The sequence below is a fragment of the Diplotaxodon limnothrissa genome, linkage group LG8, assembly GCF_057381915.1.
Source record: "Diplotaxodon limnothrissa isolate DT_005_m linkage group LG8, D_limnothrissa_male_GT1.1, whole genome shotgun sequence".
NCBI classification, from domain to species: domain Eukaryota; kingdom Metazoa; phylum Chordata; class Actinopteri; order Cichliformes; family Cichlidae; genus Diplotaxodon; species Diplotaxodon limnothrissa.
Window position 1 is genome coordinate 19,453,059 of NC_140603.1, and position 16,310 is coordinate 19,469,368.

The 16,310-nt window shown below is 39.9% G+C and overlaps 1 protein-coding gene and 1 long non-coding RNA gene across 2 annotated transcripts in view; both read right to left on the reverse strand.

Annotated features, from left to right (window-relative positions):
- Positions 1 to 1,020: 1,020 nt before the first annotated feature.
- Positions 1,021 to 1,775, reverse strand: LOC146626758 (uncharacterized). The gene is made up of 4 exons (XR_014906470.1): positions 1,734 to 1,775; positions 1,564 to 1,646; positions 1,293 to 1,403; positions 1,021 to 1,186 (listed from the first exon to the last, which is right to left on the reverse strand). It is a non-coding gene; the product is annotated as an uncharacterized LOC146626758 (long non-coding RNA).
- A 2,585-nt stretch (positions 1,776 to 4,360) lies between these two features.
- The window catches only part of LOC146626759 (voltage-gated delayed rectifier potassium channel KCNH4-like), a 36,972-nt gene continuing 25,022 nt past the window's right edge, over positions 4,361 to 16,310 (reverse strand). The window contains exons 8-16 of the mRNA XM_085360787.1: positions 15,643 to 15,837; positions 14,588 to 14,787; positions 14,049 to 14,298; positions 13,726 to 13,940; positions 10,396 to 10,434; positions 8,686 to 9,068; positions 7,950 to 8,044; positions 6,275 to 6,351; positions 4,361 to 5,398 (exon numbers count right to left, since the gene is read on the reverse strand). Of these exons, the coding sequence (XP_085216913.1) occupies positions 4,361 to 5,398; positions 6,275 to 6,351; positions 7,950 to 8,044; positions 8,686 to 9,068; positions 10,396 to 10,434; positions 13,726 to 13,940; positions 14,049 to 14,298; positions 14,588 to 14,787; positions 15,643 to 15,837 (2,492 nt within the window). The remainder of the gene's footprint in view (positions 5,399 to 6,274; positions 6,352 to 7,949; positions 8,045 to 8,685; positions 9,069 to 10,395; positions 10,435 to 13,725; positions 13,941 to 14,048; positions 14,299 to 14,587; positions 14,788 to 15,642; positions 15,838 to 16,310) is intronic.

Here is a 16,310-nt window from a genome sequence, read left to right on the forward strand (position 1 = left end):
GGATTTGCTTTGTTGATGGGAAAATTCTAGTTAGTTTGCATTAACTTTGACATTTTTCATAGATTCTACTAAAGAAATGGGAACAAATTCTATGTTTGTGTGAAATGGATTTTTTGGTAAGTTGTCTGTTAGGTATACTGCCTTTTTATGATTCATAGTCAGCATTAAGTACAAGCTTACATCTGGTCTTGTCTGTTCTTTGCAATTTCTATCCCACTTAACTCATAATGTAATTTCTGTCAAGTAATGAAACCAAATGAAATCCTCTAGTGTTGGCTAATTAAATACAAACATATAACCTGTGTCCTTACTTTTACCATACCCCTTACACATAAGACTAATTCAGGAATATAACATACTGTGCATGAGGTATAGTATTGGGGTCAGTACATCATACCAACTCATTATGTTGCACTGTAAATATCAGATCTTTTATATCAGTGTTTTTTTTTGTATGTATTTATTTAAAAACATATATACAAACATCTGTAAACAGTCTCTTTGTGTTTGTGTCATTTATTTCTGTTTTGATCATTTTCTTTGTTTAGTCGTTCCAGCCTTTCAGAGGGCTGCGGATTATTTAATTTTCTAACACCCATGTAACAACGCTTTGATGCATTTTCCCAATAAATGAATAACAAAAGGATATTAATAATAATCTAAATATAGCTTCCGTTTCTGGCTAAAGCATAACCTTTTGACTGACTGACAATTTTAAGTCACATTTTAATGTCCTCAGTGTTTCAGTTTTTTGGTTAGTTTCCTATAACAGCTTTTTGTATGTAAAATCAGAAATTATTACTTTAACAAACCACTGACAAACCATATTTCATGATGAGCACCTTTCTAAATTGGCCATAACAAACCTAGTTAGTGTTCAATAAATAACTAATAGTTCAAAAACATTAATGTAATGAAGTGATGTTGTCATTTAAGAAAAAACCCCAATTAATTCTCTAGAGAATAGAAAATAATACAAATAAGAACTGATATAAAAGCCAAAGATAAAATAAACTGCTCTTTATTATGAGAACACCAGAATGCACACTACATGACAGTAAACATGTTTACAGGCATTAGTATCTGTTGCACAGATCAGCTGAGCAGCAAGTGGCAGATGATACACCGGGCTGATTCATTATCCTGCAGTCATTTGACTTCATGCAACCTTTGAAATATCTGGGAGCTGTGGAAACAAGGAAAACAAGGTGGTATGAAATCATCTGTTGTAACTGATTTAATTTTGTTCTTTTTTTTCCTGCACACTAAACCAAATGAGGGTTTTGACTTACTAGATCCTGCATAAATGATGGCACTGGTGCAGACATTGTTAAAGCCATGGCAGGTCTCCACAGAGTTTGGGCAGTGTCGCAGACCTCCACAGTAACACTTCAGAGCATCACCTGGGAAAAAAAATAAATCAGGTTTAATCACTGTAGCAAAGCATTTTCACAGCCAATAATTTAAATACAGTAAATAGAACAGTAGCAGAGTCTCCCAAATGTGCCTCATTGACAGATATGGAAAATGATGCATATAGAAACAGGCTGCAGCTTAACTCACTCTGGCTGATGACCAGCAAAACCAAAACAGCAACAATCACAGTCTTCATGTCTTCAGGATGCCTCGCCTCACTGCACCAATCTCTGTATGAAAAAAGGGAATAAATGTGAGAAGATCAAACTCTTTAAGCTCCACCATAATCCACATATTGAAGGACAAACACATCCCACCTGATGAACGATCCTTCTGGAGAGTGATTCCCCAAATGTGTGTCAGCTTGGTTTCCATCCTCCTTTTTTATTTGGTCTTGTGCAATTGATGCGAATCTAGTGTATCATTAACTCAAAACTTCATGTGGGTTTTTGCACAAACACAGAGTGAAATATCAAGATCAGACTGTGATGCTGCAAAAACACACCGTGACACCACTTGACTCATCAAGAGAATGTGCAAATATATTTGCACACCAGTTGTTCTGTTTGTATAAGCAACATATGCAGCACAAAGTAACAACATGATGTGAGGACACGTATAAAGCGCAATCAACCAATTCTTCTGACCTGTTGTGTAATATTTGCATTGCTTTTGCATGCTCAGTGTAATATTACCTTGAACACCTGAAACACCCACATGGTGGGTCTTGGAAAACACACACTGACACAACTTACAGGGAATGCACAATATGCTGTTGAAGGAATAGCGTCATATTCCGATGTTTTCCAACAGATTTTCCAGTTAAACAACCTTTGCTTCTGTTAGAAAGTGTAAATAATGAGTTAATAATGAACCAAATTTACATAAAAATGTAGATATGAAGAATTACTCTGTTCCAATCAGCAAAGAAGATCATTTGTTTGCTTATTTTCTTGTCTGGGAAGTTTCATCAACAGCTTCTTTTAAAAAAACACAATTATTGTACATTGACTTATATAATCAGATTGAGTGGCGAGTAAGGACGAGGATAAACCAGCGCTCACCAAAAACCCGTTGCATTCAAAGGCCCTAATGAGACGCAGAGCAGCTGCAAATCCTCTTCTTTTAAGAAAGCACGGTGCTGACTTTGTGTTCTTCTGTGGTCGTCTGAAATTTTATTCAACTTGTGGACACATTCATGTTTCTAAAAAACATCTTTTTTCCTCTTTAATCCTTTCTTCAAAGATATCAAAAATGAAGCCATTTATTTCAAAGCTGAACTGCTGCAGCCCTCTCGTTTCTCATTTTGTTAAACTCGGGGTTGCAAATTTAACTTAATTATTAAGAAATAATCAGACAAGACAATCATCAAATTTCCAGAGTAATAATAAAGTAAACTAAACAAATACAGTGATGTCTAATAATTGTGAGTTTTGGTCTTTTTCAGGCATCAGTACTAATCACCTAATAACTAAACAGAAAACGTTTTAGGAAAAAACGCAAAAACACGACTTTTCTTGGCATATAAAAGTCTTTATACTGATATATGTAAGCAATACCATGAGATTTGAAAACCACAAATAACCTGTCAAATAACAGCAAAGCATCGTAATCCAAATCCAAGAAAATTCAGAGCTTTGCCTCAGTGAAAAATAATCCAGTTTCTGTCTTTTTCTTTTTTCTCAAGCTTTGACACAAATAACCGGTAACTGCATTTTCTCCTTAAATAATTCCAAAGCAATTTTCCAAAGCTTATGCCGGTCTCCTGACTGCTGATGGCTTATTGCAACTAAGCAGTCATATATAGCACACAGTATGCTGGTTATTCTGACATGTTTTCTGTCTCTGAAATATCATTTGCATAAACAGTGGTAAGTGTGACACAACAGCAAAGGACACAGTTGCACATTTTCTGCATATTTATTTTGTCAGCCAGAGAGAAATCATTCAAAAGTTCCTGAATACTCTGAAAATTCTATAAGTGTCATAAGTTCATCTTTTTGTCCCTCGGAGGCATTTTTATTTCATAAATTAAGACCAGTTTAAATATTTAATGGGACCCACTTTATTTTTTTTCTTTGAAGCTAAATCTTTTTATTTATGTTTAAATTATGAGCAGCTATGGTGTGTTTATTATAAATGCTTGAGGAAGATTTTCTTTTGCATTGTTTTGCTCTATTTAACGCTTTAGTGAGGAAAAATAGGAAATTTTGATGTTTTAAGACTGCTTTAAAAGGAGATACTAACATAATTATAACTGAAATCATAAGTAAGTACTGTGTACTGGTTGGTGGAGTTTAAATATTAGATATTTATTGTCCAAATATTCACAAAACAACCCAGAAGGCTGAACTGAGAAAGACATTCAATTAAAAACAATAAACAATCTATGCCGTGTGATGCACATACTCTACTTTCTACATGCAAAGTGAGGCATGTTTCATTTTTGTTCCTCTGTATTCTTAAAACAGCAAATCATCCTCACCTGTCTGCACATAAATACAGCGCCTGTGTACACAATCAACTGGTTGTCATGTAGAATGCTTACACATTAATTTGGAAACCTTTTCCGTAGGAAAAAGAATAAATTACTTTACCATGCAAGGAGGTAACAGGTATTATCAACTGCAAGTTGTTCTGAAGATGTTGGAAAAAATATACAATATATATACTGGAACCCACTGTCGTGAGCTTTTTTCTTTTTTAGACACACTTCAGTAAAGCCAAAATGAAGCACAAAATACATGCTTTTGCATAGAAATAGTGTAAATTGCGTGGAGTTTGAGTAATAAGGGAGCATGGGAAGTAAAAGGTGGGGAAACAGAGCACACATCGACAGTCTCTGCCAGAGTCTCAGAAAACACTGTTGCATGAAGAAGTTGCATGTTAGAAATTTCGTGTTGGGTTCTGCTTTGTTCCAGTCTGCTGCTGAGATGTGGAAATATTAATCCGTGAGGTCCAGGCACCACGACTGCTCTGTGCTCTGAGTCTGAACGCCGATGCTGGACCGTCGTGAAGATGCACTTCCACTGTCCCTGCTTTCCAAAGAGCCTGTGTTTCCCAGTAGGCATTCCAGACTGGTGTGCTCCACCGCAGATGGGTCACCTAGTGGGAGATGGGGCTCAATAACATCAGATTGTAATGATCCTGAATCCACAGAACTCCCAAAAGGCTGGCATGGTAATGTGGGTGGAGAGGAAGAGACAGGGTGGAGAGAGGAGTTTGAATCCTTAATTTGGAAGATTGAGGTATCCTGGATCAGAGGGTGAGATGGCGGGGTGGACATCAGGACACACATGGCCTCATTTGAGGCTTTTAAAGGATTAAGGTTGGCATAATGACTGGGTGATGTGTCCAGCAGGCTGTGTGTGGACATTCCTGTAGGGACACTGGACAAAAGGCAAGAGTATTCATCATTATCACTGGGAGGCTGCAGGCACAAAGTGGGCTGGGACTGACTGATGGTAATTGAGCTAGCACCGAGGGGTCTGTTGTCTTCATGTCCAGCATGAGGTGGAAGGCCTGGACTTCCTCCATGGAAGCCTGGGCTGATGCTAAGAAGTGATGGGCTGGTCCACAGATGTGCAGTCATGCTCTCAGAGCTATGACACGGGACAGATTTAGGAGAAGATTTTGGAGAGAGTGTTGGACAGTGGTTAGCAGGCAGACTACAGGACTGAGGCCGCTGGTGGCTCTCTGTTGGGGTTTCAGTAGTTCCACTGCAGCTCCAGTGGCCAGCGGCTGGGGCACTTTGGTGGGAATAGTGGCTCCCGGGAACATTATGGAGGTGGAAAGCTGAACTATGACTAAAAGGCATGCCGCTGTTGGAGGCTCTGGGAGAGTTGGACGCCATTTGGACACCACACGGATGGGAGGGGAAAGAGGCATTGTAGTGATGAAAAGATACGTGAGCCTGGAGGATGTGCATCATGTGGTGAAGGCTCTTGGTGAGCTCAGAGACTTCCTGGTTTAACGTGCCCATCTGTGGAGAGAGCACTTACAGTTTACATGTGACATTTAAAGACTTCCAACATATTCAATGTAGGTAAATTTTCAAGGGAAACATTAAGGTAACAAATGATAAGGTTCTATCGCTGCTTAATTAATGAATTAATCAGCTTCTCTCTTTAAAGTTTACTCTCGGGCTGATGTCCAGCTATAACTTTCTGATGACCTTCCGAGGACTGTAAAAAAGTTGAAATCCCCTCTTGAAGAGATGTCTTCTAAAGCACTTGTGAAATCAAGGAAGAAGAGCAGGTAAGTGACCCTAGCAGAGAATAAAGCAGACAGAAAGCTAAGGATATACAAAATGCAGATGGGGGCCAAAAGGGCCACAAGTAGAGAGAGGTTGTCAACTATTTTTTAAATTGCAGAGTCAGCACTACCAGCCATCCTCTGCATTGCAGAAGTGCCCTGCTGATTAATTAATATTGACTTCAGACAGCACCCATCTGGATACTCCTGCTGCACCTGCTTTCTCTCTATTTACATTCAGATTAAGAGAGCAGGGGGAGACTGAGGTATAGGCCGGCATCAAGTCTGCTTCACTTTATATTTTCCCTTTACATACACCAAGCAGGCCGATAGTAGATGAGATGCTACAAATTTATCTGTGTGACAAAAAAAGTGAAGCTTGTGATTCTATATTTTTGCTTTTTACATACAACATAGAATAAGATGGATTTTTGTTTCTTAATTATTCCTGTGTTTCATATTCAGTCACTACCAAAGACAGAATGTATGATAATAAGAAGGAGAGCACTGAGCAAACTGCTCTGGATCTGTGAGAATTCACACTCAGGGCTACATTATCCTCTGTGCTATCAATTTTAATTTGGGCTAAGGGGCTGTAGCTCACCTGAAGGTTGAGTTGACTGATGCTCTGCCTGACCTCCTCCGTCTCCAGGAGCAGAGCAGGATTATTTTGTGTGGTGTCTTGGGAAACGAGGGGAAGAAAAATAGGAGGAGTTTTAGCTCCCAGGAGGATTGATCAATTTTAATATAAAGAAAAATTATGTTGCATGACCCCAGTATGTGCCGATAGAAGTTATACATGCATGTGTAACTATGTATGTTTAAATTTCTCTATAAATGAAACGTCATCCAAATTTCACTTAAATCCCCAAAATAGAAACATATTTTTTTATGATGGACAAAAATAAGTGATCCTTCGCTTTGAGTGTCTGGTGTGACCCTCTGACTCCCAGGAGTCATTGCCATTCAATGCTTTTGGTAACTTTTGATGAGGAATCTACCTGGAGGAAATTTAAGCTTTTCTTTCATCCACAAAACATAGTTTTAAACAGCTTTGTGGTGCACACAGACAGTTCTCTTTCCTTACAGTCCTGCATGCACACCGTTGTTGTTCACTGTTCTCTTGATGGTGGGCTCATAAACATGAACATCATTATTAGAAGGGACTTCAGCTACTTAGATGTTACCCATGGTTTCTTTGTGAGCATCCTCTATCTGTACACCGGACAAAGATCTCGACTCGACTGACCAGTGGCTCCTCGTTGTTCCCATGTTGAGACTGAAACACCGGGGAGGACAGAGCTCTAAATCTCTTTTTAAAAAATACTAAAGGGGAGCCGAGTCATGATTGTCATTCTACTGACTGAAAGAACCTCACTCTAATTTCACATGCAAATTTCCAACTATTCTTAGAGGTTCACATTTTCCCGTCAACAGGTATCTAACGTTTCCTTATTCTTCCTAAAAAAAGAGACCACGTGATTTATTTTTCATTTAATTTAGTCCTTCTTTTCTTCTTTTATGACTTGCAAGAAAAAAGGATGATATTTTAGGCTATAGTTTTACACAAATACAGAAAATTCACAAACTGTACATGCATTAATTTATCTGTCTGAGGTGGGTGGGATGTGTTAGTTGTAACAGCAGTTTTGTGAGCTGTATAGAGAGTTTAATTTGCTTTTCTGCTGGAGTGCATAATGCAACACATATTTGAAAATTTCTTTATATTATGCAATCTAATACAGCTGCACATTGCACTGTGTTACATAGTGTTTAACTTTACAAAGACTGGTTTTGCAGTCTTTGTAGAAAGTGCTTTGGCTTTCTATATAACCTTGGTCTAGTATCATAGTGTCCACAAGCAAGCAGATGATGATAGGCAGACAGGAATAACTGTCTGCAATCAAAACAGAAACTGGAGATCGCCAGAGAGGAGCTAAAGAGATGCAAGTTGCAAGACTATGCTACCAAAGCACTCCCCTTAATAAGCAAATTAGCTGAATCTCTACTGAACTGAAACTGATAGTAATCCTAGGAGGAAAGCAACCATGCGTGGAGATTGAGGTCAGATGGCCAGAGCCCTGCTTTGACCTCAGTTGTCCTTTAACATGTTCTCTGACTCTGTGGACACCTGGCTGTCATTTCATTCTGCTGCGCTCTCATATTCCCCCTAAAGCAGGCAGACCTGCCTTGTGGTATCCACTATTTGAACTCCTGAGTTTACCTCCAGCCATCTGGCACCCAGGTGACCCTAGCAGCTCGTGGGTGGTTTGACTTACCTTGGGTGCTGCTGCTCTCTGAGCTGGCATTAGGCCTGCTGTGCTCAACGTTGAAATGGAACGTACTCCCGTTGTCTTCGATGCCATCTACAACCCTGGCGAGAGGGGTGAAGAGGAGGGAGACCGGAGTTAATGTAACAGTAGAGCTTTTTCAATTATCACTGGAGCCAAGAGACGACCGAGCGATGTGCCATGAGAGCTGCTGCTGGCAGACGCCCATGTGGGTTTGAACATGAAGACAGCAGCACAAGTCTGGAGGGGCAGACACCTGAGCTCTGTGAACCAGCACTTACCCATACCTAGAACTTACTGGGTGACTTAGGGATGCATTATGAATACAGATAGCGGGATCGGGAGTATAAGGTATGATGGTTATGAAATGCAGTAACATCTGTTGAAATATGCAATGCAAATACACTCCATCTGCAGCTTTCTGCTCAGTCCATTACTGCAAAGCCTCATTCAGATGCTCTTGGAGATACTATGACTGTATTAAAATCAAGGTGACTATATAAACATTCAAGAAATACGTGTGAAATTGTTTTGAAGTAGAAAGAAAAAATTATGCTCCTTATGTATCATCAAAACACACATAGAACAGCCGTAAAGTACTTTAGTTAGTATTATAGTTCCTGAGTACATATTATTATTAAACCGCATGGAATTGTATGACATTAATTTAGCCTTTGCGTTTTTACTTATGTTCTGGCTGAGGCCTGAAATTAAATATGACTACCTGGGACTAAGATCCGGTGGCCCAAAACAAGTGACAGTTGGAATGAGCAGCTTTGTAGGCTTTTGCTCAGCTCCTGACTCTCCCTCAGCCGCAGTTGATGCCGTGCTCGGGGCTGAGACAGGAGTCGTGTGCTCTTTTTTCGAAGGTGGCTGAGGGGAGCTCTGTCCTAGGAAGCCACGGCTAAGGTTCGGCGAACGGCAGTGTCGCAGGGCGTTGAACTGCCGTAACTCGTCCCCCAGGAGGTTCCCCAGGGAGGTGCGGCGAACGGGGCTGGTGAAGTTGGGCAGCAGGAGGTTGCGGCGGGAGCGCGTGGCTGGCGACAGGTGGAAGGAGTCGTCAGGGTCATCAGTCTTGGTTTCCACAATAGAAGGAAGCCTGGATTGCTGCACAAAAAGAAAGTACAGTATGGAGAGTTAGCAACTAAACTGTACACTCTCAAAATAGTAAGATAAAAACAGTAAAGTGATGATAGTTAGCTCTGCTTGTTAGCAAGATCAGTAAGAAGACCTATTTGCTTTTGGATGGTGTATTTGAACTTGCATTATAATTTTAACTGAAATGGGACTTTGTCTTGATTTAGTTAAATGGTTAACTCTTTGAGTCACATCTGGATCTGGATCCATGAACTTTTTCGAAGGCTTCTTAACTATTGAAAGATTATAGGAGCTTATTTTTGCAACTGGAAAAAAAAATCTGCTACTTGTGAGTCAAAATCTCAGTTTATTTTTAAGTCAAGTCAATAATTTGACCTTAGGGGTAGGTTTAGGGTAAGGGTCAGGGTCTGGGCTACAGATGGTGTTAGAAAATAACTAAAAATTGACAAAAATCTTGAAATTTCACATTACCAGATTTTGAGATAATAATTAAAAATTGTAACTTGAGAATGGGGGAAAAAAAAACTTTTTTCAGACCCATAAGAATTTATTTTTTTCTCAGTGAGAGGGAAAAAAGCTTCTACTGTATGTAATATAGATAAAATGTGCATATCTTGGAAAATTCATCTTAAATTAAAGCAAGAATAAATTCAGATCCAGACTTAAGATTCAGCTCTTATATTTATCTCTTTATATATTTATGCATAACAAACACCAAAGAAGACTTTTTTGTTTTATCTTTTTTAATGAAAAAACAAAAAAGAACTAAAACATATCTTAAAAACTGTTCTGTTCAAACTATCTGTCAAGTTTAAAACATCTAATATGGTTTAAAGCTGCCGATGAGGACAATTATGTATTTACAGCTGACAGTATGTCCATCATTAATTTACTAATGTTAGAAATGTGCTGTGCTTCTGCCAACAGAACTGTATTACACAGCCGTTTAAAACAGACAAAGTGAGCACTGTAAATAGTGTTTTAATGATACAGCAATAAAGCAGACTGATAAGTTCAGTACACAGTAAGCAAAGTAGCTCATAAGAGTTCCCATTAAAGGAGCTATTGACCCAGTTAGTGTGCCAGCTTGAGAGACTGAGCTGCTTTCATGTAGGGGAAGTCCTTACACAAGTCCCCCCAAAGTACTCACTAGCATTGCAGTAAGTTCCAGAAAAAAATGGTGGATGAAATCTCAAAAATACACAGCACACGTAATGACAACAGCTGTTCCAAGGCACTGCCAGCTGTAGATTAAAATTCAATACCAGCAGTATGTTAAGGAAATCTGAAAATGTGAAACCTGACTAGAAGGATACTGAATTTGCACTGAACTCACGTGTGGAAGCCTCGGTGACTTTGAAAATCTTCGGAGGCCCTGCGTTGACAAAAAAGAAAGACACAAGAAAGAAAGTAAGGCATAATACCTTAATTTATTCATTCAGCCTCCTGTGTATCAAACCCTGAACATTTTAGATTAACTGTTGCCGTGAAATCCCAAAAAATGAATACATTTCACTGGTTCCTTTTCTGTAGCAAAAGTGTCTAAATTCAAATTTGTTAGTCTCTCTTTCATCCACTGGTGCCACTAATTAAATGAACTTGGCCAGCGATGCAGCCACATGAGCTGAATTACATGCTCAATCTTCTTTCTACGCTCGATTGCGCCGGAATTCCAGGGGAAGTTTGTCTTTCCCTGGTGTGTGTGTGTGTATGTATGTGTGTATGTGTGTGTGTCTATGGCTAGAAAGTTTTAGCAACTTAGCAATCACCAGCTGGGTGGCAAATAAAGCTGTGGTAGCGTGAGTCCTTCCCTTGTGTGTCAAAAATGTGCTTCTGACAACATGGCTAATGTGACAGCACAAGCCACAGCCTGCCATTCTAGCAACATCATGCCAGCGATGCACTTTGACGAGGGAAACCAGCGAGGACGTGAATTAAATTTAATCTTTTGTTAAAGCACAATGCTGAGGTTAAAAAAAAAAAGTGGTGCTATGTGGGAGGCGAAGGGAAAACGTGCATGAATCTGTTGAAAACAGGGGCAAACACTCCTCATAAGGAAACTAACCCTGGAGCAAAATGGGATGATTAACCAGCCAGTGAGAAACATTGGTTTCAACTTACATTAAATGTCAAGTCAATTAAAGGAGCACTAATGCAACAAGTGTCCCACATAGCAAAGTAGGTTTGCAGGGACAGGGGATTCTGGGAATTTCAGTCACAAGTATGCTATCTTGCACAAAAAGGGACGGAAGCAGCAAATTATGCCTGACTGACTTATAAAATTACACACCGTATCTGATTATCAAGTAAGTAGAGAGGGTTTTGCATAGTAGAGAGCTTTTCTTTTTACTTCTAGAGTCTAGAAAATCTCAAACTGGATCTACTGGGTCCAACAAGTTGAAACAGAGTTATCCCAAATAGAGCTGTCTATGAGCTCTCACAGTGGAAGATGCACTTCCAGAGACATTAATGTGGTCTGTGGGCGGGTCATCTGAGATAGTAGTCGTCTCTGCGAGCTGCACTCTCAAGGTTAGAATCGTCATGCTAAAAACTCAAAGTTCGGGTGGCAAATAAAGCTGTGGTAGCTATATATAACTAATATCATTTTTGTATACTGTCATCACTGCTTAGCAGCGGGTATCTTTGTCAACTTTGTTAAACTGTTTTTGTCAATTTGAGGCTCCAAAGGGAGCCACATCCCCATAACTCAGACCGACCGGCTTGTTCTTCACACGCCATGACTACAGACTACTTAACCCTCCCTGTGGTGACACGGTCATTATAGCCCAACAAATTTTGACACTCTGCTGGATCCCTGGTGGTGGAGTGACCTTCCCACTCTGCCCAGTACAGCGCAGTCATCCCTGATCTTTCAAAGCTCACCTCCCTTAAGAAATAAGCAACACTCCTGGGTCCTAGACCCCAATTACAACAAACCATTCAACCTGACCTTAAACCTGACAACTCTGACACATCATTACTTTTACTGTTAATGTTTTGAAAGTAAGTCTGCCATTGGGTGTTGAGTTGGTAGAGTGCACAGCATTTGCTATGAAGTGAAGCAAGATCCAGGCTGGACAAATAACTGATGAGCTTTAAGTAACTAAAGTAACTACGCAGTGTAATCCTCCATAAAGCCAGTGAGAGCTGCGGGTTCACACTGAGTGCTTTGGAGTGATTTATGTAATAGCAAACTTATAATAATACCAGTATAGAGTGTTTTTTACATAATTGGCTGATGATTACAATTTCAGTGTATCTGACTTGCAGTTGATGTTTTTAGTTTCTCCAGCTGAGACACTCAGCTTGGTTTGCTGAGTAAAAAAATGTTACATTTTCTCCCCAAACTGCTAAAAATAATTTCACTGACAGCAAAGCAACAAAAGCTGAAATTAAATTATAGAATTGACAGAAAAAGAAAAGTCTTTTTCCATCTGGCATTCTGCTTTTTCTCCATTTACAGAAGATAAAGTAGTCCCTTGTGGATACCTTATATTGTAATAAGTATTCCTACAATCTGTTTCTTTGGCACTGTTTCACTGCGACTGACTGATTACTGTGCTGTCAGTATATAATACTCAAGTTAGTCTCAGGAGTTAAAGGACTTCCCTTCCTAGAGGAATTCCCATCTTAAAAAGACCCACTGTGAGGATGCCGATGAGACCAGTACAACTGTGAGTGTGTGTGTGTGTGTGTGTGTGTGTGGTCTGGAAATCAGGTAGCAAAATAATTCCTTCATCCTTGCAGGGGGGTGGCTGTCCCCTGGCTTTGTGTTTGAGCAAAAACCCTGAACAGATGGCATGAGAGAAGTGCTAGTACTCACGATCAGCCATGCTTCAGAGAAGCCTATCTAATTTAGAAAACATAACTTATGTTTAAACACATACACAGTTTCTGCATAACTAAACATTCATTCTTAGGTCACAGGTACTTCTGCTATATATATATATATATATATATATATATATATATATATATATATATATATATATACCAATATATGCAATGGTTACTTAAAGGTGGGATTTTGCTCTTTGATGTTGCCTCATGGAACAAGTCTACCAAACACAATCAGTCTGCTTTGAAGTGCTGATTAATACAATTAAAGTTGTTTTCCCTGAGGCTGACTGACAAAAAGACATCTGCTAATTAACACAACCAGCACAGATGCCTATCGCGTCCCAAACTAAACAAATCAACCTAAGAAAAAAGAGAAAAAGAAATGATTAAGGCCAACGAGAAAAGTCAGATTCGAAAAAGAGAAATGCTTGAAGCAAAAAACATAATGTTTGAGAGGGGGAGGTTGCGGATGTCCTTGGAGATCTTTGTCAGTTTTGTCAGTCACACATGAAAAACTAAATCAGTTTTGTTTGTAGAGTTCAATTAAATATCCAATGAAGCCAATTACTTTTTTCTCCAAGGTTAAAATCGTTCAATGCTTAAGTTTGGATTGTTAAAACGATTACAGAATAGTAGCTGAAGATATGGACCCATGTGGATTGGCAATGGCAGCATTTGCTACTTGCTAGTTCCAACTTGTAGCTGCTTTTATCTTCATTAATGTCTTAATTCTTCATGGCATAGAATGACATCCCAATTTAGGCATGCTGGTTTTTCAGGTTTGAAGGCACCGAATCAACACCAGTATGTTGTGTGTATTTGGTACCTCGTCCTGGCTGCCTTCACGAAGGTTATAGGTGAGGTTGTTGTGGATGTCGGAGGTAAACACGCTGCCATACTCGGGGTATAGTTCCAGCACCTCCTTCAGGCCACGCACACTGATGTACTGGAGATCGCAGTAGGTAAGCGCCTTCACATCAGCATTGGTTTTGATTACCTGGTCTGTTCCAGGCAGGTCGGAGCCAATCAAATCTCCTTTCCCTAAAATCCAAAAGATGATAAATTCCCTGTTACACTTTAAAGTACAAAAAATATCAAATAAATAGAAAAAACATGATGCAAAAAATGCAATCTGACAACAATACAGACCTAATATAGCCAGCACCATGCCATCCTTCAGCACCTCTAGAGAGCCAGAGCAGACGAAGTAGTTGGCATGCAGCGCATCACCCTGACGGATGAGATACTCTCCCGGGACACAGAATGAGGTTTTTATATGAAGAGAGAGTGAGCGCAGGCAGCCGCGGCTGGCCCCCTTAAAGACCGGCAGCTGGAGGATGTCCTTATTCAGATGCATGGCGATATCGGCCCGCAGCTCATCAGGGAAGTCATGCAGGAGCTGGGGATTTGTGACAGATGTAACGAGGTGTGACACTGATAAGTAATTAGTGAATGGACTGTGTTGCCACCAGTCACCCTCTTTTGAATTTCAATAGGATATCAATTGATGGAGTATAGGGAACCATGTGCTGTGCACAAACAATTACAGCTTCAAAGGGCTGGCAATGAATTTTAGAGCAGAGTTCATTGTTCAATTGCCATCGAAAACAGTGCTGTGAAGTTCCTTGAAGGCAGATAACAGCATGTACAAAGATATTACATGACAGCAACAAGAAAGGGACTCCTACCTCGTTGGCATCTATACCATTGTTGACAGACCATGTGGTCTGGAAGTACTCCAGCATGCGCTGTTTAAGCTGCTGGGACAGACGGTGGACACGAATAAAGTCCTTCAGGTCCTTCATACGTGTGTGGTAGAGAGAGCGGCGCGAGTACATACGCTGGATGATGGCGGTAACATTACCAAAGACCAGCGCATGCATCAGTGCTGTAATAAGGACAGAAACAAAGGTGTAAATATAAAGGTGGGATGTGTAAAGATGTAACATATTACAATTTCAAATCCTATTTTGAAGTGTGGGCCCAAAGATATTCTTAAATTCTTAAGTTTTACCTCCTGATTACAAAAAAGGTTAACAATATTAAATAAAAACGAAAGAAATAAAAGATTTAAGTCTATTGATCCTTTATAAAATGTTTGTTTTTTAACATATTGAAATACATTAAGTGGATAAAAGCACAGGGTTACCTACAGATTATACCTACATGAGTTTCTTGGTCATGGATACCCATGCAATGAAGCTCCCACTGCACAGTTTTGTGTTGATGTTAATGCCAGATGAAGAGGTTTGCAGAGCATTGGTGACTTTTACACATCTAATATTCCATGATCCCCATTCTTTCACACATTTGTAAAGGCAGACTGCATTACTACATGCTTGAGTTTATACACATGTGGCAATGAGACTGAAAAAACTGAATTCAAGGATAGAAACATGTGGTTTAATACTTTGTTTTTTTCTCATAAAGTGTATATTATATGGCTCATTGCCCAGTCATGATCTACTTTTGATCCACAAAGAAGCCACAAGTTACAATTCTGCTTTCATCACCGATCAGAAAAGCAGTAAAACAAACACTTATTATGTATCTTCTGATATGCTGCACCAATAATTGCCATTTCAGCTGTTTCTGGGTTATGAAGACGACGGCAAGCTGTGTCTTAAAGGCCAGCCAAGCCATTCAACTCGATTCCTGCTGAATTTGTTGTACTTGCATGCCAAACAGAAGCAGCGTTATGCCAGGATGCCAGAGGGAGAATGTACCCCGGTGTCAGACGTACCGCCGATGAGCATGATGCAGATGGAGAAGATCTTCTCAGCATCGGTGTTGGCACAGACGTTGCCAAAGCCCACACTGGTCAGGCTGCTGAGGGTAAAATAGAGGGCAGCGATGTAGGAGCTGTGCACTGTTGGGCCGCCCACTGTGCTGTTAACGTAGGGCGTCTCCAGACGTTTGCCCAGCTCATGGAGCCACCCTTGAAAGAGAAGGTTAGAGAGTAGCGTTGACAGAGCAACGTCCAGAAGTTTAACCTCTTGTTATTTTTATGTGGATGGTAGTGGCAAGATCGGAGTGCAATGTGAGAGAAATACAGAAATGTATGTTTGTGCCTGCATGTGGGTGTCTTTCTGTGTATTAGAAAGAGATGATCAACAGCGTCAGGAGCCAGGTATGTTGGCTATAATTAGACCTACTCCTCCAGGGATAAATAGTGCTAAGCCTTAATTAGCAGCTGTGACTTCACCTCCCTTCAGCCAAAATGTACATACAAAAGCATGCATCATTCATTGACACATCAGCGTGCTGCTTGCTACCAGCCACTTTTTTGTAAAAGCTTTTGATCTGGTTTCAGGCTGTTCTTATTAGAGCAGCAGAGTACTGTCTCACCACAGAGCAGAGCTAGACACCCAATAAGTAAGCAATTACTATTTATAGCATAGTAGGGACAAA